Here is a 26,350-nt window from a genome sequence, read left to right as displayed (position 1 = left end):
CGATTATATGAGGATATTTTCTTTGGATGATGGTCATGATTGTGAACGAATACATAGAAAATGGAATTGAAAAATCGGTGCTACTTTAGCGTGAGGACTACCGCAATTTAGTGTGAGATCTACCGCCTGTTAGCACTTTAGCATGAAGTCTACCACATTTTGGTGTGAGATCTACCTCCCGTTAGCACTTTAGCTTGAGGTCTACCTCCCGTGGGCACTAACGATGACGGCTACTGCTGTTTAATCCCTCCTTCATCGACATCACACATTTATTTTAATGATAAACAATTAAAATAAACATATCCTAGGAAAGACTGAATTAAATGAGGAAGAAAGGTAAAAATAAAAATGTTATCATAAATTTCCATACATTTATTCTAGCGATACACACTTCGTACATCTTTTAAGAATGACACAAAGAGATCATTGGAATTTTTTCTCATCACCTTCCAGCAAAAGGTTAGGTTAGGTTATGTTAGGGTAGCCAAATTTGTTTTTTATGTCTGTATATTGAAAAAATTCCGGGGAGAGCGGGAGCGACAGGTCACGCGGTAGACCTCAGGTTTCACGTAGGTAGGCTACATATGGCGGTATACCTCACACTAAAGTAGCACCAAAAAATCATGTTTTCTTTGCTCCCAGAAGTAACATGTTTCATAACTGTTACTGGGTTTGGATTATGGTTACTATTTTATTTTTTCTTACAATGACTGCTCTTTGATGGTGATGAATGGCAAAACAACAAAGTTGGAAAAAGTTAATTTGAATATGTAATAAACTGATAAACAGTATTAGTTTCTGTTCAAAATACAAACCTTCCACTCTTTACTATGGAATATTATTTCCGGGGAGCGGGGTAAGTTAACCCTCCAGCTCACATCAGTACTAGCAACTAACCGTCACTTTTTCTCTATTTCATCTTAGTAGAGTAAGACATAGTCGTCTTCTCCCAACAAACCTTTTTAACTGGTTTATGGTTAAAAGCAACTGGCCTAAAGCTTAATAAAATGTCAATTTCTTTTAAAGCTGCTACTTTACACGGGTTCCCCGTGCAAGGAAGGTAGCAAGACTTCTTAGGCCTCTTCCTCTGCTGCTCGCCCAATGTTCACTCTGCTTTGGCGGGCAGGTGTGAGCAGTGGCTGACAAGAACTCCTTGTAGCATTAGTTATGGACAGAAATGCAAAATACACACTAGATAACCTGTTAGAAAAAATATATGGTTCATGTAAGTGGCTGAAATTCAAAGCATAATTATCTATGATTCACTACACGTCTAAATGGTTTTAGCCTTCCAACAGAAGGGTAATCAACAAAGTGTGGCATACCCCGAACCTCAGGATGACATTGATAGCTCCCAAGAGGCTATATGCAGAATTGAACCCAGACCTTCTTATACTGCTATCCAAGATTCCAAAACAGCTACCTGATCGACTGTATGTTCTCTGTTAATCATGTCTTCAGAGACATTACAGTTTCCTGACGTACAGGTCTTTTCTCAGGTGGAGGTTATCTAGCGAGAAAATTTTCAAAACACTGCACAGGAGATGTCTGGATACTTCAGAAGATTATCTAGAGCAGTCTACTAGGCAAATGGGCCATTTTCTGTGATTTGTTCCATAGAAGGGGCAGTAACTTCTCTCAGAACTTTTACCTAACTGATAGCCGACTTCTTAGTTTTCTTTTGAAGAGAAACCCCTTTAGTTTCATCAGTAAAAGGCTACCACTCAGCCTTGACCCAAGTCTTTAAAAAAGTCCCCATATGAGTCAATAAATTGAGCTTTGGATAAGGACCTCTCCCTCAAAACCATTTTTCTTGCTTTGCCTTCGGAAAAACTGGTAAGCAAGCTACACGGGCTGTCATATCTTGTCAGCCACTCAGAGGGTTGGAGGATTGTATCTTTTCTCTTCATCCCAGAATTCATAGGAAAAATGTATAATTCAGCTGTAAACAACCTAAGATATTAATTTTTAATCTCCCCCCTTTTGGAGGTAACCAACGATCGGAATGAGTTGCTTCTATGCCCTGTGAGGGAACTAAGATGCTACAGTACCTCAAAAGAACTTTACCATTCAGACCACGTATGCAGAACTTTTTCATCAGTGCAACAAGGCTGAAGAGAAACTTCACATCTTTCTGGCTTCGGGGATAAATCGAGTGCTGGACCAGATGAGGAGTGACCTGGGACAACAGAGACCGGCTCGCACTCACAAAGTCTGAGGAGCTGGTGTAACATTAGCCTTTTGGAAGACCTGTCAGTAGGCAAAGTACTGAAATGAAGAGCATGGAAATGTCAGATGACCTTATCACTATCCAGGGAATGAACCCACAAGTCACACAACACTTTATCTTTAGGATCTGTGGTAGCAGCTTAGCAGGTCCTGTAATTTACCTAGTTCTCTTACAGGACAAGAAGCATCTTGGCTAAGATAACTGTTATAACATCAGTCTAGGTGAAAGTTATGTATATCTGGCCCTTTTCCTCTTCTCCTTCCCCTCCTTTAGAGTGCAGCAGAAGGACTGCTATGTTGCTAGAATTGACTCTGAAGCAGGTAACACACCATGCTGAATAACTATTCTCTTAATTTTCAGATAGTAGTAGTTTTCCCCCCTTTCCTCCTGATGAGGGCAACATGAATACAGTAGTAATATGAACCCATCACTTTTCTGAGCTTTACATATCAAACACAATACCCTTTGAGGATATAGTTCTTCTGTGACCACCTGAGTCTATACCCTATCTAAGACAGTAACCTAGCCCTATCCGTGATACTCAAGAAATAGGAAGTGAATTGGAGTCTAACACCGTTGCTCATAAGGACTGCATGTTAGAAATCCTAGGATTTTAATCCAAGCAGTTTGGTTAGAGGAACCTCCTCCCTACTGAGAATAAGTTTCCTATTAAAGGACTAAGGTTTGTATCCATATAGGAACAAGCCACAAATCTGAAAGTAATTTGTATTTTTCAATATTAAACTTAGCCGGTGATCATATAAGCTGCAACTCTGTTGCTCGACAGAAAAACCTACGGTCAAAATACGCCAGCGATCGCTATGCAGGTGGGGGTGTACATCAACAGCGCCATCTGTCGAGCAGGTACTTAGTACTCCAAGTAAACAAAGAACCAATTTTCTCTCTGTCGGGCTACCGGCAAGACCTACTAATACGCTGTTACTAACTGGATTTGTTTTCACAACTATTTGGTGAAGTACACTATTCTAGTTTTGAGCTTTCGCTATGCAGGTGTTTTATCTTCATCTCAAAACTTGAACTCGTTTTGGATAGATTTAATTATGGTGACAAAGAGAGTATGGACTCTCTTTCACTTTTAAATGGCCGACCCTTCCCTTAGACGGAAGTGTGTTTAGGTTTTTTAGTAATTTTGCTTAACACGTTATAGATCTATATATTTTATATCTCTCCGCCTTTATTAGGCCTCTTCGATTAACTTTCCATTTATTATAAACATATAAAAATAAATTTTTATGTTTTGTTTATATGCGACCTTTCCTGATAGTAGGCGGTCCTAACTTGGAACCGAAGTTAATCAACGTTGAGCCCGTTATATCGTATTTAGCCTTTAAAGAATTTAAAACTTTTTAAATTTAATGTTTTATGAAAGAATTTCTTTGATAGTCTTCGTACTGTTTTCAAAGATGAACTAACGTTTAGTTTTTTAGACTACGCAGTTGTTGACGTTCAGGACGTTCAACATGCGCTCTATCGTTACGATAGAGAGAGAGTGTATCACGGTTTCACTTTGCAGTAAGAGTAAATCGATTCTGACGTTTCGTTCATTCTTTCTTAGCTTAAATGTTTTAAATTCTAAGTTAAAGGAACTTTTTATTTGGAAAACCTTTCAGTTTTTTCCTTTAGTCAAATAACATGTTTTTTTTGACGATATATAATTGGGCTCTTCTCTTAAGTGCGAAATCAAGAGAGAAAGAGAGAGAGAGATAGAGACGGAGGGAGAGAGAGGAGAGAAAACGTTCCGTTCAAGCGGGTAACGTTGTTCTTGTGTTACTCTCCTCCCTAGTCGCTGTACGGGGAAGAAGGTAAAACGTTTCTAGGGTTTTATTCTTGTCCCCAGGCTATGTGCGGTGAGAGATTGTAAACGTAGTTTATTTGAACTAGTGTTTAGTCTCTTTCCCAGCCACTGATTTTTTTATCTTTATATATGTTTTCTGTTTTTTGCTAGTATTAATGAGCTGCATTATACGACTGATTTCGCAATTACTACCTTTTAATGAAGGGTAGAATTGCGTGTTTCAGGTAGAAATCAGTAAAAGTTTCGATTTCAGTGAAATAAGTGCAAAACAGAAAATCGAAGTGATAAAGTGATATGCGCAAAGTGTTACAGTGTTGCGTCCGAGGGTTCGTCTGTTCGTGCCTGTCGTTCACCTAGTCCGGGACCTCTTGCAAGCTCCCAAGCCCAGGGGAGAAGTAATGTCGAACGACTTATGGGTTCGTCAGGCCTTGATCAACGAACTGACGTTTCCCTCCGTGGTTTCGGGCGTATCTACCCAAGATCGCCCCACCCACACAAAGACGAGAGAGCCCATTTATTTCTCGTCTGCGGAAGAGGTTTCTCGTAAGAAACCATGGACCAAGGTCTCGCAGCTTATTAAGCGCAAGTCGGTCCCTTCCGCGCAAGTCCAACGGCCCAGTTGTAGCCACTGGGTCAGTTCGGACTCGCTGCAGTCTTCCGACGACTGCTCACCTCCTAAGAGAGGCAAAGCGGTACCGCATCAGGCAGTCACACCGTCTGTTGCCGCACCTGCTCCTGTAGACCCTAAGTGGTCTTTGCTGCAGACCATGCAGTCTCAGTTAACGTCATTGATGCGGGACTTTCGTGCGGAGAAGGTTGACACTGCACCAACCTCTAGCCTACAACCAACACGGTTGTGCGTCCTGTGGACGCTGAGGCGACCTTCTGCCGCACTCCAGCTGAGAGAGTCCCGCCACCCATGCGTTCCAGTGTACCCTGCCAGCCGCATGTTGACGTTCAGTAACGCACGGAACCTTCCGTTGACGTTCACGAGGTACAACAACAGTCTAAGTTGTTTTGTTTTGACGCGGTGCGTCAACCTCCGCATTCTAGAGTTGTTTTGACTGCTCAGTATAGACAGTCAAAGCAGTCTCGAGTGAACACTGTATGTCCTCACGCACCTGTTGTGGTTGACAGTTCAGTTGTTGACAGTTCACAGACTGTCAAGCAGTTACATGACGTTGCCTTCTGGTCTGCTACTAATGCACCAGTGAGAGACTCACTGAGATAACCTAGCTTTTATCGGACAAGGTTCCTGTAGATGAGAAAGTGCTGTTCTCCCTCCTATTGATATTCCCTTGAGGACTCTGTCATTTGGAGAGGAGCCTTAAGCTGCTTAGCCTCCTATGAACTTTAATTAAATCATGATGATTTTTTAAGGATCTTCGTCCGGATCTTGTAACTGCTGCTCCTCATTTGCCTAAACGTCAGAACTTACACTAGGCCTAGCTACTTCGAAGCCATTGTTTTTAAGCTAGTGCTCTCTCGCTCTCCTAGAGAGCGTTACGTTGGCTAGGCGACTGGTTTTTGCACCAGGAGGAGTTTTAGGGATACAGCCTTTGATTTCCCTTCTTTTAAACTGGCTTATAGAGCGAGAGTCTGATAGGACACGAGAGAAGTTCTCGGCTTGGGAGTTCATGCCTCTGCCCAGATAGACTTCTCATTTCTGGTAGACTCGCCCTGGCGCCTAGCCAGGAGACGCTCCAAGTTGTTTACAGGACAACTTCTCAGCTTTTGTCAAGCCTTTGAAGTTTTGCTGTACTATTATGTCACACATAACAAGGCTTTCAGGGATGGTAAACGGTTCCGCCTCAGTCGCTAACCCCGTCTGTTGCCACACCTGCTCCCGTAGACCCTAAATGGGCTTTGCTGCAAGCCATGCAGTCCAAGCTTGCGTCCTTGATAGAGGACTTAAATGCGGAGAAGAACCTTCTGACCAACAACCTTCCAACCGGTCGGTTGTGCGCCCTGTTGACGCTGAGGTAACCTACTCGCGTCTGCCAGTTGAGGTGGTTCCTCCTTCTGGCCAACAACCTTCCAACCGGTCGGTTGTGCGCCCTGTTGACGCTAAGGTAACCTACTCGCGTCTGCCAGTTGAGGTGGTTCCTCCTTCTGGCCAACAACCTTCCAACCGGTCGGTTGTGCGCCCTGTTGACGCTGAGGTAACCTACTCGCGTCTGCCAGTTGAGGTGGTTCCTCCACCGATGCGACCCAGTGTGGGTTGCCAGTCGCACGTTGACGTTAAGCGATGCTCGGAGGTGGTTGTTGACGTTCAGGACGTTCAACAACCAGCAGAGGTGACTTGTTGTGACGCAGTGCGTCAACCTCAGCAACCCGGTAGGGTGTTGACTGCACAACCCAAACAGTCTAGACAGTTTCGGGTTGACGCTGTACTTCCTCGCGCACCCATGGTTGTTGACAGTTCACAGACTGTGCAGCAGTGCCATGATTTTGCGTCCGGCTCCGTCACGCATCCACCAGTGCGACCGGATTCAGCGAGACAGACGTTGCCCACTCCGTTGCCGTTTCCTCATCAGTTTCGGATGAGGAACCCTCTGATGAGGACGTTGCTGAACAAGACGATCAGCCCCCAGCCCTGCTATCCATCCAGAAGATGCTGAAGAAGGAACGCTGCCCAGTCAGGCTGTGGATGAGTCTGGTAGGGACACTGTCATCCGTGGATCAATTTGTGTCACTAGGAAGACTACACCTCCGTCCTCTTCTATACCATCTAGCTTTTCACTGGAAAAAGGACAAGACGCTAGAAGCGGTCTCGATCCCGGTTTCCGGAAAGATAAAGTCTTGTCTGACTTGGTGAAAGGACTATATCAACCTTAGAGAGGGTCTTCCCCTGACTGTTCAGACTCCCAACCACGTTCTCTTCTCGGACGCATCGGACGTAGGCTGGGGTGCGACATTAGACGGTAGGGAATGCTCGGGATTATGGAACTCTAGTCAAAGGACAATGCATTTCAACTGCAAGGAGCTACTGGCAGTACGTCTGACCTGGAAAAGCTTCAGGTCTCTCCTTCAAGGCAAAGTGGTGGAGGTGAACTCGGACAACACCACGGCTTTGGCGTACATCTCCAAGCAAGGAGGGACCTACTCTCTGACATTGTACGAGATCGCAAGGGACCTCCTCACCTGGTCAAAAGGTCTAGACATATCACTAGTAACGAGGTTCATCCAAGGCAACTTGAATGTCATGGCAGATTGTCTCAGTCGAAAGGGACAAATAATTCCAACAGAATGGACCCTCCACAAGGATGTATGCAAGAGACTTTGGGCCACCTGGGGCCAGCCAACCATAGATCTCTTCGCAACCTCGATGACCAAGAGGCTCCCAATATTTTGCTCACCAATCCCGGACCCAGCAGCAGTTCATATAGATGCCTTTCTACTAGATTGGTCACATCTAGATCTATATGCATTCCCTCCGTTCAAGATTGTCAACAAGGTACTGCAGAAGTTCGCCTCTCACGAAGGGACAAGGTTGACGCTAGTTGCTTCCCTCTGGCCCGCAAGAGAATGGTTCACCGAGGTACTTCGATGGATAGTAGACGTTCCCAGAACACTTCCCCTAAGGGTGGACCTTCTACGTCAGCCACGCGTAAAGAAGGTACACCAAGGCCTCCACTCTCTTCGTCTGATTGCCTTCAGACTATCGAAAGACTCTCGAGAGCTAGAGGCTTTTCGAAGGAGGCAGCCAGAGCGATTGCTAGAGCAAGGAGAACATCCACCCTTAGAGTCTACCAATCGAAGTGGGAAATCTCCCGAAACTGGTGCAAGTCAGTATCCGTATCCTCGACCAGTACCTCTGTAACTCAAATAGCTGACTTTCTCTTATATCTGAGGAAAGAACGATCTCTTTCAGCTCCCACTATCAAGGGTTACAGAAGCATGTTGGCATCAGTCTTCCGTCACAGAGGCTTAGATCTTTCCAACAATAAAGATCTACAGGACCTCCTTAAGTCTTTTGAGACCACGAAGGAGCGTCGTTTGGTTACACCTGGTTGGAATTTAGATGTGGTACTAAGATTCCTTATGTCAGACAGGTTCGAACCGCTACAATCAGCCTCCCTGAAAGATCTCACCTTAAAGACTCTTTTCCTGGTATGCTTAGCCACAGCTAAAAGAGTCAGTGAGATTCATGCCTTCAGCAAGAACATCAGATTCTCATTCGAAACGGCTACATGTTCTACAACTTGGTTTTCTAGCCAAACACGAGCTGCCTTCTCGGCCTTGACCAATATCGTTCGATATTCCAAACTTATCGTATGGTTGGAAATGAACTAGAAAGAGTCTTATGTCCTGTAAGAGCTCTTAAATTCTATTTAAAAACCTTTACGAGGCCCGTCTGAAGCTTTATGGTGTTCAGTTAAGAATCCATCTTTGCCTATGTCAAAGAATGCTTTATCCTATTTTATCAGACTGTTAATACGAGAAGCTCATTCCCATCTGAATGAGGAAGACCAAGCTTTGCTGAAGGTAAGGACACACGAAGTTAAAGCTGTCGCAACTTCCGTGGCCTTTAAACAAAATAGATCTCTGCAAAGTATAATCGACGCAACCTATTGGAAAAGCAAATTAGTGTTCGCGTCTTTTTATCTTAAGAATGTCCAGTCTCTTTACGAGAACTGCTACACTCTGGGACCATTTGTAGCAACGAGTGCAGTAGTGGGTGAGGGCTCAACCACTACAATTCCCTAATTCCATAACCTTTTTAATCTTTCTCTTGAAATGTTTTTATTGTTGTTTTTGGGTTGTCCGGAAGGCTAAGAAGCCTTTCGCATCCTGGTTGATTTGGCGGGTGGTCAAAGTCATTTCTTGAGAAGCGCCTAGATTAGAGGTTTTGATGAGGTCCTGTTGTATGGGTTGCAACCCTTGATACTTCAGATCCTAGGGGTCGCTCAGCATCCTAAGAGGATCGCGAGGCTCCGTAAGGAAGACGTACTTAAAAAGGCAGAGTAATTGTTCAAGTCGACTTCCTTACCAGGTACTTATTTATTTTATGTTTGTTATTTTGAATAACTGCTAAAATGATATACAAAATACTTAGCTCATAATAATGTAAACATGTAATGCTGGTCTCTACCCACCCCCCTGGGTGTGAATCAGCTTATATGATCACCGGCTAAGTTTAATATTGAAAAATGTTATTTTTATTAATAAAATAAATTTTTGAATATACTTACCCGGTGATCATATATTAAAGGACCCTCCCTTCCTCCCCAATAGAGACCCAGTGGACCGAGGAGAAAATTGGTTCTTTGTTTACTTGGAGTACTAAGTACCTGCTCGACAGATGGCGCTGTTGATGTACACCCCCACCTGCATAGCGATCGCTGGCGTATTTTGACCGTAGGTTTTTCTGTCGAGCAACAGAGTTGCAGCTTATATGATCACCGGGTAAGTATATTCAAAAATTTATTTTATTAATAAAAATAAAATTTTTCCTTATCTAGAATACCTGAGTCCTTCAAGTTACACTGTTCAGTACTTCCTGCCTCATCACCCTGTAAACTCTAGGTGAAGGATGAAGTGGCCTCCTATTAAAGAACTCTGGTTTGTATGGTTAGAAAAATAAAAATTATGTTTAGAATTTGTGATGTTAAACGATGTAAAGTAAAAATTGATGTGATGTGTGTTGAACCGACGTAAAGAGGTATAGTGCTGTGTGTAGTGGTCAGATTTGTCATCCCTAAACTGTACATAATTGATTTGAGTTAAATTAAGAAATTTCTTTGTATGGACAAGAAAAAAAGTTTAAAATTTTTTATTTTATATATTACATTTTCTTTAACCAATTTTGCTTTTTATATGACAGTATTTTTTTTTTTTTATATTTTACATATACTGTACATGATGTATAGTATTAAAAAGTGAACAATTATAAAATAATACTTATTGGATATGTTACTCTATTTGTATATTCTCAAATTAATAATAGAAATATCTTTTACAGGATCTGCAGCTAACCTTCTTGAGTGACATCTATAACCATGGATGAGGCACTCTTTGCTCACGTGCTGCTGTTTATTTCTACAGCTATTTTAGGCTTAGGGATTGGAACTATTCTCTCTAAATTCCACTTGCCCTACATTTGGGCTCATCCAGTAAGTAAGAGTGAGAATTATATATATTGTCTATTACTGTATAGCACTTTTTTACATTTTACAGTACAGTACTGTACTGGGGTCTTTCTATGTAGGTGTTAGATACCATACACTTGAAAGATATTTATTCAAGCTTGAATAAAAACCTTTGTCCTTTAATAGGAGATTGATTCAAGTGCAGCTGGAACTAGGCAGTTAAAGTAATGAGGTTTCGGTAGTGGCCTGTAATTACCAGGCAGTGGCAGGAAAGCCCCACCCCCCTCATGCTGGTACACTGAACAGTCACTTTGATTCCAGCTACCCAAGAACGTCAGAAAAATGCGGTGCTTTTATAAGCGACGTAGATCCTCATTTGTTCTGTCACAAATACAAACCCTCGTCCTTTACATAGGATAAAATATCACTGAAGCTTGAGTATGTGTCAGTTAAACTTTTATAACCAGGTATAAACAGGTGGTCGGTAGTTACCTGTAGGGATCAGGAAAGTCCCGCCCCCCTACTGTCTCACTGAACACTCACTTTAAATTCAGCTGTCAGTGAGAACTACCTGGAATTTTGACTTATTAATTCTTTTTCTTTCCAGGGATGGCTGGAGGAAGAAGAATAGGTTCAATAGGGATTCTTCCCCTTAGGGGTTATCCTCAAAGTAAAAAAAATCCACACCTCTTCCACTGACCCCTGGCATGCTTTCCTCCAACCCTTCCCCTTCTGTTTTTTGGAAGCTGATTGTATAAGAGTGGTTGCCCTTTAACTTTAGGCCAAATCTCGAGGTCGGAAGACCTTCCCTGTTTCCCTTGAAGGAGTGGAAGTGGCTTCGCCGTCATGAGGAGGCCTTATCATCTGGTTTACAGTGGCGGTAGGGGTCACCTTCTCAGTGGATTGCGGGTTGACGACACGATGCCCGTTTTATGGACCCTCTTGGGACAGCAAGTTGTTGATGACAGCTCTTGTGCTGGACACCTTTAGCTTGTCACTTTTGAGAACATAGAAGAGTTTCTCTATTTCTACATCGCAATGGGATTCCACACAAAATAAACTAAAGTAGGAGATACACAGGCGAGGAGAGACGATGCGAGGCTAAGGCCGAGTCATTGAGAGATGGCGTGTTGTGCTGTGTGGAAAGGAAACTGGAGCAAAGCATGTTGGTGCAAAAGAGTGCGGTCGATTTGAAATTGTCAGGCCGCAAGAGTACTTATCATGAAACCATGAATATGTGATATTTTTATTAATTAGGTTTTACAGTTCTCTGACCGAATCCACGAAGATAGAACTTGCGAATAACAAGGGCTGACTGTATAATACATAAGGCATGGAGAAAAATTATTTTTATAAATAGTAGACATGTGCAGGTAATAAAATTTGATGGAAAGTTTGGCTTATTTTGACTAAATCATAGGGTATTGTTTAGTGTAAGCCACAGCCTATAGCTTAGTCTAATGATGAATTCATAGTGGTTGATTATTTCTTTCTCTCTCTCCCTCTAACCTTAAAGGCTGTTGCCAATGTTACTGTATTGATGTTACAAATGCTGTACATATAAAGATTTGTAAGTTTATTAAAACTTTTATGGTAATATAAAGAAATAATTTACATCATGGGTAACTCTCTGCTTTTAGTGGTTCTGTATATTGCAGTAGGAAGCTGATTGAAATATACTGTATATCTAATATTTATCTTTAAAAAAAAAGAAGCTCAAACTTGATTTACAAACCATTGTTTTTTATGAAACTTAAGATTACATATGATACAGAACATAAAAAAGTCTGCAAATTAATGTATGGTTGCTCTTTGTATAGAGGCCATTGTAACATCAAATCATCATTAACCAAGCATGTTGTTATCCACTCAGAGCCTCTATCCTATTAGTAGCAGACTTTTCAGCTTCTCTATGAAAGGGAAGACATCTCTCTTTCTCAGTGGGAAAAGGGTTTTGTTCGGCCTTGAGTCTGATACTTAGAATGAGAGGAGTTGATATTTCCTCTTCAAGGGAATTTTATGTAGTCATCAGATGTATGGAGCACACCTATCCTCCCTGTGAAATTTGAAATTTGACCTCCAGCTTGGGATGTAACCAAGGTGTTGCGATCTTTGAACTGTTGAGGCTAGCCTCAGAAGGAGACCGTACACTGAAAACTGTTTTACTGCTTGCATTGGCTTTGGCAAAGAAAATGGGTGAATTACATGGACTCTTGTATTTGTTGTCTCATTCTGAGTACTAGAGGCAAGTCTTTTTACTTCATGTTTCTGGCTTTATAGTGAAAACTCAAAATCCGTCAATCCTGGATTCCAGGTCTTCATCCTTTACAGTGTCGTTGCTTTGGTAAGTAACTGTCAATCTGGATTAATTACTTTTGTGTCCTGTAAGAGCTCTTAAGGTGCCACCTTCAAAGAACCCAAGTTGCCTGACCAAGTTACAGAACCTGTTTGTAAGTATTGGTAGAGTAAAAAAAGTCACCAAAACTTAAATCTCATTTTGACTGCAGGAGACAATGAACAGCATTATGCCTTAGATCCCTAGGTGTTTCAGAACAAGTCAAGGTGCATGCTCTTGAGATCAGAGTAATTGGGCTACTTTAGCCTATAGGAAAAATCTCTCGGGGGCTCTAGTTTTAAATGCTGGAGTATGGAAGCGTCAGACAACCTTTATTGTGCATTAATTGCAGGGATACACTTACAGGTCTTCAGACATGTTTTCACTTGGACCTGTGATTGGTGCTCACCAGGTGGTATAGGGACCCAAGCACCTTTACAGGATTAAAAGTATCCCCTATAAGATAGTGGTTACAACGTAATTCTAGGTCTAGAGTGAAAGTGTCTGGCCCTTTTCCTCTTTTCTTTCCCGTCTTTGGGGGTATAGCTGTTGGAATCCTATATGGCTGGATAGACGTAGATACAGGTAAGCCTAACCTTTAGATAGCAGCTTTTCTATTGATGTTGAAGAGAAGTCTTCACTCTATCATCCTCTTTATGAGGGGGAAGATAGATATGTATAAGCAAACCCATCAAGTTATTTATGCCTTAGTCGACAGGCTTGCTTGTCTATGAAAAAGAGATTTTCTTTTTGTAACAGCCTTGGTGGCCTGGGCCGTGAACCTAACGATACTTCTGACCCTGGTTTGTGAAATGACGAGGATACTTTTTTCCGCACCTTAGCAGGTCTGAGATTAGCTATCCCGGTATTTTAGCCAATTATTTTCGTAACAGGGACTTCCTCTCACCCAAGGCTGATTCTCCTATTAAAGGACTAAGGTTTGCATTTGTGTAGGAACAGGTCACAAGTTTTAAAAGTAATTTGTATCTTTCCTAACTATTCAGTCCTGAGTCTTTTAACTCAACTTCCCGCCATCACCTCCCGCAAAAGTCCCATATGCAATTAAAGTGACTTCAGTGTACCTGCAAGGAACATGGCCAGCCGATAACTACTGGCCACTGCCGACACCTCGTTATAAGTTTTAACTACCGAGATCCAACTGCACTTGACTTTGATCAATCTTCTGTTAAAGGACTCAGGTTTGTTTAGCTAGGAAAAACAAATTACATTTAAAATTTGTGATTTTGCCCTGTAATATTAAGTGAAAATTTTATTACTGTTTTTTTGTTTTCAGTTTGGTCTTATTGTAGTAAAGCACTAATTAGAGTAAGTTTGTGACTCGCCCTTTAGTGCATTTCCTTCTTACTAGTATTAAAGGAAGAGTTTCAGTTTCAGAATTGTCAGAATTCCAATTTGGAATTTTAAATTTATAATGTTATCAAGAATTTGTATGCCTTGTCATAGCATTTTTTAAGGCTACTGTCCACTTTTGACTAAGTTTAAACATCATTGATATCATGGATTTTGTAATTTTGTTTTGGGAAGCCCTATTGATGTTTTAGCTACCTTAATGAATATGCTTTTGTCTTTCAGATTGACAAGAAAAGTAAACGTCATGGAGGTGAACTGGTAGCCGAAGTTCTTCATGCTCATGGTGTAAAATATATATTTACATTACCTGGAGGTCACATTTCTCCAATTATTGTGGCTTCGGAAAAGCTGGGAATAAGGATTGTAGACACTCGCCATGAGGTATGCGATAGCTTAATACTATTTGTGTTACGATTAATACAAATAATCCAAGGACTGCTTAGTTTAGTAACTTTTATTTGATTATAATGAGTCATCCCTAAGTTATGACAGGTACACCCCAACTCGTAAATTTAAAGTAAAAATCTTTTTAGCTTTCCCCATTGGTATGATTCACTACCCTGTGTTGTGCACCCCTGCCATGTTAGGCTTCTGTCATAATAGATGGATGCCTGTTGAGTGCATGGCTGACCTTGTTCTCATCATAATTTCTCACCTGGTTGGTACCAGTAGCATTTCCAATACGTACCTGTAGCACTTCCTCAGATTTTGTTTCTTTTCACAGTGTATTAGCAATTTGTCTGAGTTTTATTTGTCAATATATTAAGGTGTGTCTCCTAAGTTTGTTAAATAGCATGTTTGCTCTACTTAGAAAGTGAGGAAGCTTTTCAAGATGGGAGTGGTGTGGAGATCATTCAGTCCATACAATGCTGGTTTGTCTTAATTGTATTGAATTATAGAACCCAGATGGAGAAGCAAAGCATAAGGAAGAGGGTTAGGAGTGCATTATCTAGTGTTGAGAGGTTTAGTGACTAGTTAGGAGCACAGTACAACTGAACAAATTAAAGCTGTTTTATTATGAACAATCAAATCAGATAGCAGCTGTTTTGATTGTATTTCAATCATCATACAATAATAAGCAATTCCCATAGTTGTTAAGAAGTTAAGTAGCATTTTTACATTATACCCTCATTCACTATGAAGAAAAGATCAAGAAATTATATGTAATGCCAAATATAAACAAGTTGTAGTTGAAGGTGAGAAATCAAACAATGTTCACAGCTGCTATTCTGATTGGAATCGGGGAAAGCTGTGTCTGAAATTAGAGGAAGCAAAAAAGTAAAATTAGTGCTAACTTGTAAATGTGCAAATTGTATTACTGTATTAAATGTGAATAATGAATTAGAAGATATCGTGAAAAAGGGTATGTAAGCCAAGAAAATAGTTGTTATAACACAATATAAATAATTTTCTTAAGCTTTATAATCAAGCACCCCAAACCTTATAATTATAAATTATCGGGTATCGGCAACATGGAGGAAACTCCAGTAAACTTCTATGTACAATTAAACTCGAACAGTAAATAAAATATGAGAGAAGTATTTCAAATTAAACTATTTAAAGTAGTATGTTATATCTGAAATTATTCTAGATTTTTCATAAACATTTAAAGAGTTTGTTAGAATATTCCAAAAAATTCTGTACTATGGATTACATTTTGATATCCATTTATTCATCCTCTGTTACTTTTCATCTTGCAAGTTACCTCCGCCATCAAAGTTGGAAGGTCAAAGTCAAGCAAAATGTCCAATTTACTTAATCAGCCATAAGTTTGCACATCATTGTCACAGAGACATCAAACTCGGTTCATATTTGATGTATGAAAAACCATGCCAACTTTTACATATTAAGGTCAAAGGTCAAAGTCAAGGTTAAGCAAAAGGTCAAGAAATAAGCTTCTGTGGTGGAGGTGTGCGCTATGCTGAGTACCCCTCTAGTTTCATTTTTTTTTTCTAATACACAGGTGGCTGCAGTATTTGCAGCAGATGCTGTAGCTCGTATGTCTGGCACAGTCGGAGTTGCTGCAGTAACTGCTGGTCCTGGGCTTACCAACACTGTTACAGCAGTCAAGAATGCTCAAATGGCTGAAAGTCCTCTTCTCCTCATAGGTAATGTGTGCATTTAAGAATTTTCTGTTAGTGGTTATTAGATAACATATTGTAGATATTGCAGTGTTTTATTTTAGATTGGAAATATTTAATATTTCACTAAAGCTTTTTTTGTTCCTACTCAAATACAAACCATTCGCTCCTTACTATGGATATAGATGTTAGCGCAAGCGACCAAACCGCTATAAAACTATAAGCGAGGTGTCAATAACCATTCATATCTTCTTCAATTTGATCTAAGCCTTGGTTAGAGACAGACGTGTCCTTCCACATTCACTGGCTGTGGCAAATGAAACTTTACTCTTAGGTTTTTTTCCTGTAGATGCTTGCGTCTCGGGGAATTTTTCCTTGAGGTGAAGACTTGATTAGACTCGGGACTCTATTAACTCTTTAGGTTGGTTAAAGGTAAGAAACTGTAGCCAGGGGCTTACCTTTACTGCTTTGGAGTCAAACTTTTCTGAAGTCTTTCTATCAAAATCATCTAGAAAGGTAGTCTGTTCAGTCTATGTTTGCCGATTCGTCAGTAGACACAAGCAAGCAACTTGCATCTTAGTGAGGGCTGTTGATTCAACATTAAGCCTTGATTACTGGAAATAGTTGCTTTGTGATTGCCTGAATTTGTCTTTAGAAATTTGGTAGGTTTGCTTTTTAAGGTACCTCTCGGCACCCCCATGTGCTCAAGTGGAAGTTAGCTTGTGTCTGCTAATCTTTCTAGTAGTTCCTTCGCTATGTCACTCTCAGTAGAGCTATACTAGATGGACTTGAAGGAGTTTGCACATTTTTAAAAGAGTGGCATGATATAGCAAACATTTGCAAGTCGTATTTCCTCCCGTCTGCCCACGGAAGTGACACCTCTAAGCAGCTTAGTTAGCAAGTGAAAAGTAAATACAGACATGAGCATTTACTTCCCAAGGGCTCTAATAGGCAATACTCCAATATAGTAACAAAGGGAGCTAAGTTCCTTAGACCTTTGGCAGCAACATCCTCTTTCATTTGAGGATCTGCAAGATAGTGCTCAGGACAACGCTTCCCCATTACTTCCTTCTCTCAGACCGGGTTCGCTCCCTGAATTTGCTAAGTGCGAAGATAGGCATCTGTATCCTCACCTCTCTCAACTCGCTGACCCTTCGGAGACCTTTGGCAGACACCGACTCAAGCTTTCAGCACAGCTGTCTGTGTCACTTTCATACTTTCTGTTCCACAAGGTATAGTGTGGGAAACAAGTTATCACACTTGTGGGAAGTTTCATTCTCGATCACGAACTAATAACAAATTGCAATCACGAGCAAGCACCAGTAATAAATCTTAATCAGAGATAAGTTTTGTCCTCGAGCGTGAGCCTGGGGCAAGTGTTGTTCATGAGCATGCGCCAGGGGCGAGTCTTGTATCACAATCCCGTGTTAAGGGCAAGTCTTGTTTCGCAAGCACTCGCTAGGTGCAAATCTCGTTTGGCAAACGCTTGCGAGGGACGAGTCTTATTTAATGGGCTCTCGCCAGGGAAGTCTAGTTTCACAGACACATGCCGGGACAAGTCTTGTTTCATGAGTCCACGCCAGTGTCGAGTCTCGATCAAGATTGCAAACCACTGGCATGTAACGATCCTGATCTATTTTCCAGTGCAACTTGTCACTAGAGTGTGCTGGCTTTTCGTAGCTAGTTTCTCTGGAACTCGCAGTTATTTAAGTGATCCTCCATCTACCCAGAGATAAATTGTCTGGCTGTTCTCGTCTTTCCCTTCGGGGTGAAACAGTTGCTCTGCTATAGACTATATCATAGGCTAGCCTCACGATTGAGTGACTTTAATTTAAGCGAAAAGTTTTGTGTTGAAGTATTTCCCCCATCCTCCCAGACAAAGGGAAGGATGTATGAAATGCATTCTTCCAATTCCTCATAATTTCTCATTCAGACACAATATCCTTGCGGACATAGGTTCATCCACGATCACCTACCAGTCTCCGGGTAGGGATCTAGCCTAATGCTTGTGACATCTTCATGCTGAGGTTGACAGGAGTCTTCACTTTTGTTCTTCCCCAAGATGGAAGTTCTGTGACATTTCCCCGCTTAGTAAATTGCTAGATTGAATGTAGTGACTCCTCCCTCCTAAGGATTAGTCTATTAAGGATTGAAGGTTTGCATTAGGTAAAGGAATAAATCACAAATCTTAAAACTAATGGTATTTTTCATAGCCATGCAAACCTAAGACCTCAAAGTTACGCTGCCTGTCTCAACACACCTCCTAGCAAGTCCCCCTAGCTACTACTGCTTCTTCTGCGTTAAAAGTTTAAACAGCCATTCCAGCTTTGCTGGAGTCATACTCTATTAAAGGTCTCAGGATTGTATAGTTAAGAAAAATACAAATTACGGTATTTTTAAATTTTACAATATTTATCAAGTGTCAAGTGACTGATGTTTGCCAGTGATACAGTGTTAGTTCTTGTGAGAAAAGGAGTTGCAGACACTTTTAAAAGTGTTTATAAGATTTGAAAGTAAATGTTATCTCTCTGTGGTAGTGACTATGAATGAATGTTATCTCTCTGTGGTAGTGACTATGAATGAAATCAGGGAAAAGAAAAGAATAATGTTAAGGAGGATAGGAGGAAGGACTCAGTTGGTGTGTAGACATTTTTGTTTTATGAAATGGGTCGTGAAGCAGGGAAGCAAACAGAATTTTGGAGAGCATTTTTGTAGAATAAGAGAAGCATCTGTGGAAACAAATACTTGAGTGTGCAAAATGATTGTGAAACCAACTGTCTTGTATGGTAGTGAAATAATGATGTTAAATTTGAATGTAAGACAATAATTATATACCGTATGTTATTTGCGTAGAGTATGTCTATGAGGAAATGTCCAAGAAGGTGAGAAATTTATATAGTATATAGTGGGGTCAAAACGTTTGCACAGGTTAAGAAGATCAATTTTTTGTTTCAAGATGCTTTTTTTTCAATAAGAAAATAAGGGGCGATAGGAAATGTAGGCCTATGCAAATTTAGATTTGTTGGAGGAAGGAGAGGAGGAAGACTAAAAGATATATAGAATATAAGGAGTTGAACATGTATGAGGATAGAGAACGAGAATATCTTGGAATATAGAAAGATGAATGCTGGTGTTGTTATATTATGGAACAGCCAATGACATCTGAGCAGTCTTCTATGAAGATACAGTGTATGTGTTTTCTTAGAATTGGTTCATACAGTTAAAGAATGAATCTGGCAGTTGTTGTTCAGATTTTTTCAAGCCATTCACTAAAAGCTACTATAAAAGACCTTTCGACAGAATATATACAGTAGTTTCATTCATGTATAATGCTCTAGGAATATAGAAATGATTATGCAAGTGTCAAAATAAAATAAAAGTAAAGATACGTTGCTATCAGTATCTGTGTTTAAGGAAATAGGTTTGATTCTGTTATTCATATACAGTACTGTAGGTAGTTCTGATTTTACCATTCTTTGCACCATATGCCTATCTCTTACCTGTATGCTTCCATTAAGGTGGCCATGTTGATAGAAACCAACTTTGGAAATAATTTTCCAATAAAATGGGGTAGTTGTATTGAATGTTTTCTTTATTATCAAATGTGTTGAAAGAATTCACACAAAAATGTGTTCAACTTTTTGAAATAAGATTCAGATTTTTGTAATAGTTTTGATAGAAGTAAAGCTGTTTTGAATTGTTTCTTGATCTACAATTGAGGAAGATACCCTTGAGATTTCATGATATAATTGCCTTCAAAGAATTGTGCTGAAATGTTGATGATTAGTGAATTATTTTATTTTATGTATTAATAGATATGCATCACCAAATAAGGAAATTTATTCCATAAAGACTATCTCACTGGATGATAAGGTTTTGAGGTTAGTTTTAAACTTAAATCTAGAATCCTTAATGTTTTATAAAAAATACTTTTCCTCAGGTGGAGCTGCTGCCTCAATCCTAAAGGGTCGTGGAGCTTTACAGGATATTGATCAGATTTCCTTGTTTAAACCCCTCTGCAAATTCTACGCCACTGTAACGTGCGTAAGAGATATTATTCCTACAGTCCAGAAAGCTTTGAAAGAAGCCCAGTCAGGAACACCAGGTTGGTAGAAGAGAATTCTTGGGTGTCATGATGCTTTATTTTTCAATATTTAACTTAGCCGGTGATTATATAGCTGCAACTCTGTTGCCCGACAGACAACTCTACGGTAAAAACTCGCCAGCGATCGCTACACAGGTTGCGGGTGTGCCCAACAGCGCCATCTGTCGTCCAGATACCCAGTACTCAATGTAAACAAAGACTCAATTTTCTCTCTGTCGAGCTATCGACAAGACGTACTTACTCGCTGTTGCTAAACTGGAGTTTTTTCACAACTAATTGGTGAAGTACTTTATTCTAGTTTTGAGCTTTCGCTATGCAGGTGTTTTATCTTCATCTTAAATCTTGAACTCGTTTTGGATAGATTTAATTATGGTGACAAAGAGAGTATGGACTTTCTTTCACTTTTAAATGGCCGACCCTTCCCTTAGACGGAAGTGTGTTTAGGCTTTTAGTAATTATCTTATCACGTTATAGATTTTCCTCTATATATTTTATATCTCTCCGCCTTTATTAGGACTCTTCGATTAACTTTCCATTTATTATAAACATATAAAAATAAATTTTAATGTTTTGTTTATATAGACCTTTCCTGAGAGTAGGCGGTCCTAACTTGGAAACCGAAGTTAATCAACGTTGAGCCCTTTATATCGTAATTAGCTTTTAAAGGATTTAAAACTTTTTAAATGTAATATTTTATGAAAGAATTTCTTTGATAGTCTTCGTACTGTTTTCAAAGACGAACTAACGTTTTGTTTATTTATGCTACGCAGTTGTTGACGTTCAGGACGTTCAACATGCGCTCTATCGTTACGATAGAGAGAGAGTGTATCACGGTTTCACTTTGCAGTAAGAGTAAATCGATTCTGATGTTTTGTTCATTCTTTCTTAGCTTAAATGTTTTAAATTCTATTTTAAAGGAACTTTTTATTTGAAAAACCTTTCAGTTTTTTCCTTTAGTCAAATAACATGTTTTTTTGACGAAATATAATTGGGCTCTTCTCTTAGGTGCGAAATCAAGAGAGAAAGAGAGAGAGAGAGGAGAGAAAACGTTCCGTTCAAGCGGGTAACGTTGTTCTCGAGTTACTCTCGTCCCTAGTCGCTGTACGGGGAGGAAGGATAAAACGTTTTTAGTTTTATTCTTGTCCCCAGGCTATGTGCGGTGAGAGATTGAATACGTAGTTATATGAACTAGTGTTTAGTCTCTTTCCCAGCCACTGATTTTTTTATCTTAAAATATGTTTTCTGTTTTTTGCTGGTATTAATGAGCTTGCATTATACGACTGATTTCGCAATTACTACCTTTTAATGAAGGGTAGAATTGCGTGTTTCAGGTAGAAATCAGTAAAAGTTTCGATTTCAGTGAAATAAGTGCAAAACAGAAAATCAAAGTGATAAAGTGATATGCGCAAAGTGTTACAGTGTTGCGTCCGAGGGTTCGTCTGTTCGTGCCTGTCGTTCACCTAGTCCGGGACCTCTTACATGCTCCCAAGCCCAGGGGAGAAGTAATGTCAAACGACTTATGGGTTCGAGAGGCCTTGATCAACGAACAGACGTTTTCCCTCTATGGTATCGGGTGTATCTTACCAAGATCTCCCCTACCATAAGACGAGAGAGACGTTGTTTCTCCTCGTCATCCGAAGGCTTTTCGCATAAGAAACCTGTCACAAGGTTTCGAAGCCCTTAAGCGAAAGTCAGTCCTTTCAGGACAGGTCCAGCGTCCTGGTTACAACCATTAGGACAGCTCTGACCCTATGCAGTCATCGGATAACTGCTCGCCGCCTAACAAAGGGTAACACAGACTCCGAGAGTCTTTTTTTGTAGGCAAAGTGTTGCGGTCACAGACGTTACCCTCGTCTCTTACCACAACCATTTCCGTTGATCCTTAATGGGTTGTATGGCAAGACATGCAGTATATGCTTGCCTCCCTTATGGAAGACTATTCTGCCGATTAGTCCGTTGAGTCTAGCCGTTTATCTCATCGATATCCTGGCTTTCAGCCAACCTAACGTTCCTTTGTGCTTACTGTTGACGTTGGCGTAGCTTAGTCACGTCAGTCAGGTTGTTTAGAACCACACTCGATGCGGTCTCGTGTGGTTTTTCAGCCGCATTTGGACGTTAGGCCACTTGCTGATGCTCCTGTTGACGTTCAAGACGTTCACTAACAATCGGAGTTGACTTGTTTTGACGCTGTGCGTCAACCTCCGCATTCTAGAGTTGTTTTGACTGCTCAGTCTAGGCAGTCAAAGCAGTCTCGAGTGGACGCTGTGCGTCCTCACGCACCTGTTGTGGTTGACAGTTCAGTTGTTGACAGTTCACAGACTGTCAAGCAGTTACATGACGTTGCGTCCTGGTCTGCTACTAATGCACCAGTGAGTGTGGACTCTGCTTGTAAAGCATTGCCACCACGGTAGGTCTCTCACTTGCTTGAGACTCAGCTTTTATCGGACAAGGTTCCTGTAGATGAGGAAGTTGCTGTTCCCCCTCCTACTGATATTCCCTTGAGGACTCTGTCAGATGGAGAGGAGCCTAAAGCTGCTTAGCCTCCTATGGACTTTAATTAAATCATGATGATTTTTTTAAGGATCTTTGTCCGGATCTTTTTGTAACTGCTGCTCCTCGTTCGCCTAAACGTCAGAGCTTACACTAGGCCTAGCTACTTCGAAGCCGTTGTTTTTAAGCTAGTGCTCTCTCGCTCTTCTAGAGAGCTTTACGTTGGCTAGGCAACTGGTTTTTCACCAGGAGGAGTTTGGGGGATACAGCCTTTGCTTTCCCTTCTTTTAAACTGGTTTATAGAGCAAGGGTCTGATATGACACGAGAGAAGTTCTCGGCTTGGGAGTTCATGCCTCTGCCCAGATAGACTTCTCAATTCTCGTAGACTCTCCCTGGCGCCTGGCCAGGAGACGCTCCAAGTTGTTCACAGGTCAACTTCACAGCTGTTTTCGAGCCTTTGAAGTTTTGCTGTACAATTATGTCATGCATAACAAGGCTTTCAGGGATGGTAAGCGGTACCCGCCTCAGTCGCTAACCCCGTCTGTTGCCACACCTGCTCCCGTAGACCCTAAATGGGCTTTGCTGCAAGACATGCAGTCCAAGCTTGCGTCCTTGATAGAGGACTTTAATGCGGAGAAGGTTGCTACCGAACCTTCTGGCCAACAACCTTCCAACCGGTCGGTTGTGCGCCCTGTTGACGCTGAGGTAACCTACTCGCGTCTGCCAGTTGAGGTGGTTCCTCCACCGATGCGACCCAGTGTGGGTTGCCAGCCGCACGTTGACGTTAAGCGACGCTCGGAGGTGGTTGTTGACGTTCAGGACGTTCAACAACCAGCAGAGGTGACTTGTTTTGACGCAGTGCGTCAACCTCAGCAACCCGGTAGGGTGTTGACTGCACAACCCAGACGGTCTAGACAGTCTCGGGTTGACGCTGTGCTTCCTCGTGCACCCATGGTTGTTGACAGTTCACAGACTGTGCAGCAGTTCCATGATGTTGCGTCCGGCTCCGTCACGCATCCACCAGTGCGACCGGACTCAGCGAGCCAGACGTTGCCCACTCCGTTGCCGTTTCCTCATCAGTTTTCGGATGAGGAACCCTCTGATGAGGACGTTGCTGAACAACAAGACGATCAGCCCCCAGAATAGATCAAGCCCTGCTATCCATCCAGAAGATGCTGAAGAAGGAACGCTGCTCAGTCAGGCTTTGGATGAGTCTGGTAGGGACGCTGTCATCCGTGGAACAATTTGTGTCACTAGGAAGACTACACCTCCGTCCTCTTCAATACCATCTAGCTTTTCACTGGAAAAAGGACAAGACGCTAGAAGCGGTCTCGATCCCGGTTTCCGAAAAGATAAAGTCTTGTCTGACTTGGTGGAAGGACAATATCAACCTAAGAGAGGGTCTTCCCCTGGCTGTTCAGACTCCCAACCACGTTCTCTTCTCGGACGCATCGGACGTGGGCTGGGGCGCGACACTAGACGGTCGGGAATGCTCAGGACTGTGGAACTCGAGTCAGAGGAGCATGCATATCAACTGCAAGGAGCTGTTGGCAGTACATCTGGCCTTGAAAAGCTCCAAGTCTCTCCTTCGAGGCAAAGTGGTGGAAGTTAACTCGGACATCACCACGGCCTTGGCGTACATCTCCATACAAGGAGGTACCCACTCACTGACGTTGTACGAGATCGCAAGGGACCTGCTCATCTGGTCAAAAGGTCAAGACATCTCCCTAGTAACGAGGTTCATCCAAGGCGACTTGAACGTCATAGCAGATTGTCTCAGTCGGAAAGGGCAAGTAATTCCAACCGAATGGACCCTCCACAAGGATGTGGGCAAGAGACTTTGGGCCACTTGGGGTAAAACCATCCATAGATCTCTTTGCAACCTCGCTGACCAAGAGGCTTCCAATCTATTGCTCTCCAGTCCCGGACCCAGCAGCAATACATATAGATGCTTTCCTCCTAGATTGGTCACATCTGGATCTCTACGCATTCCCACCGTTCAAGATTGTCAACAAGGTACTGCAGAAGTTCGCCTCTCACGAAGGGACAAGGTTGACGTTAGTTGCTTCCCTCTGGCCCGCAGAGAATGGTTCACCGAGATACTTCGATGGTTAATAGACGTTCCCAGTAGTCTTCCTCTAAGGGTAGACCTTCTACGTCAGCCACACGTAAAGAAGGTACTTCAAAGCCTCCACGCTCTTCGTCTGACTGCCTTCAGTCTATCGAAAGACTCTCGAGAGCTAGAGGCTTTTCGAAGGAGGCAGCCAGTGCGATTGCTAGAGCAAGGAGAGCTTCTTCCATTAGAGTCTACCAATCGAAGTGGGAAGTCTTCCGAGACTGGTGCAAGTCAGTTTCTGTATCCTCGACCAGTACCTCTGTAGCTCAAATAACTGTTTTTCTCTTATACCTGAGAAAAGGACGATCCCTTTCAGCTCCCACTATCAAGGGCTACAGAAGCATGTTGGCATCGGTCTTCCGGCATAGAGGCTTAGATCTTTCCAAACATAAAGATCTGCAAGACCTCCTTAAGTCTTTTGAGACCACCAAGGAGCGTCGTTTGGCTACCCCTGGATGGAATTTAGACGTGGTACTAAGATTCTTCATGTCAGACAGGTTGGAGCCGTTACAATCAGCCTCCCTGAAAGATCTCACTCTTAAGACTCTTTTCCTGGTATGCTTAGCCTCGGCTAAAAGAGTCAGTGAGATTCATGCCTTCAGCAAGAACATAGGTAGTAGGTTGGCCAGGGCACCAGCCACCCGTTGAGATACTACCGCTAGAGAGTTATGGGGTCTTTTGACTGGCCAGACAGTACTACATTGGATCCTCCTCTCTGGTTACGGTTCATTTTCCCTTTGCCTACATACACACTGAATAGTCTGGCTTATTCTTTATATATTCTCCTCTATCCTCATACACCTGACAACACAGATTACCAAACAATTCTTCATCACCCAAGGGGTTACTGCACTGTACTTGTTCAGTGCCACTTTCCTCTTGGTAAGGGTAGAAGAGACTCTTTAGCTATGGTAAGCAGCTCTTCTAGGAGAAGGACACTCCAAAATCAAACCACTGTTCTCTAGTCTTGGGTAGTGCCATAGCCTCTGTACCATGGCCTTTCACTGTCTTGGGTTAGAGTTCTCTTGCTTGAGGGTACACTCGAGCACACTCTCCTATCTTATTTCTCTTCCTCTTGTTTTGTTAAAGTTTTTATAGTTTATATAGGAGATATTTATTGTTGTTACTCTTCTTAGAATATTTTATTTTCCTTTTTTCCTTTCCGCACTGAGCTATTTTCCCTGTTGGAGCCCCTGGGCTTATAGCATACTGCTTTTCCAACTAGGGTTGTAGCTTAGTAAGTAATAATAATAATAATAGGATTTTCGTCAGAAAAAGCCACTTGTTCGCTACAACTTGGTTTTCTAGCCAAAAATGAGCTGCCTTCTCGGCCTTGGCCTAAATCTTTCGATATCCCCAGCTTATCGGAGATCGTAGGCAATGAACTAGAAAGAGTCTTATGCCCTGTTAGAGCTCTTAAGTTCTATTTAAAGCGTACTAAACCTTTACAAGGCCAATCTGAAGCTTTATGGTGTTCAGTTAAGAAACCATCCTTGCCTTTGTCAAAGAATGCTTGGTCAGACTTTATCAGTTTGTTAATACGAGAAGCTCATTCACACTTGAGTGAGGAAGACCGAACTTTGCTTAAGGTGAAGACGCACGAAGTTAGAGCTGTAACAACTTCCGTGGCCTTTAAGCAAAATAGATCTCTGCAAAGTATAATGGACGCAACCTATTGGAGAAGCAAGTCAGTGTTCGCGTCATTTTACTTGA

At 41.7% G+C, this 26,350-nt stretch overlaps 1 protein-coding gene across 1 annotated transcript in view; it reads left to right on the top strand.

Annotated features, from left to right (window-relative positions):
- The window catches only part of LOC137649887 (2-hydroxyacyl-CoA lyase 2-like), a 44,575-nt gene that overhangs the window by 2,013 nt on the left and 16,212 nt on the right, over positions 1 to 26,350 (top strand). The window contains exons 2-5 of the mRNA XM_068382828.1: positions 10,012 to 10,162; positions 14,067 to 14,225; positions 15,808 to 15,952; positions 19,866 to 20,030. Of these exons, the coding sequence (XP_068238929.1) occupies positions 10,049 to 10,162; positions 14,067 to 14,225; positions 15,808 to 15,952; positions 19,866 to 20,030 (583 nt within the window). The 5' untranslated portion in view covers positions 10,012 to 10,048. The remainder of the gene's footprint in view (positions 1 to 10,011; positions 10,163 to 14,066; positions 14,226 to 15,807; positions 15,953 to 19,865; positions 20,031 to 26,350) is intronic.

Source organism: Palaemon carinicauda, chromosome 11 (genome assembly GCF_036898095.1).
Source record: "Palaemon carinicauda isolate YSFRI2023 chromosome 11, ASM3689809v2, whole genome shotgun sequence".
Taxonomy (NCBI): Eukaryota; Metazoa; Arthropoda; class Malacostraca; order Decapoda; family Palaemonidae; genus Palaemon; species Palaemon carinicauda.
Note: the sequence above shows the minus strand (reverse complement) of the source record. Positions and strands in the feature narration are given on the sequence as shown.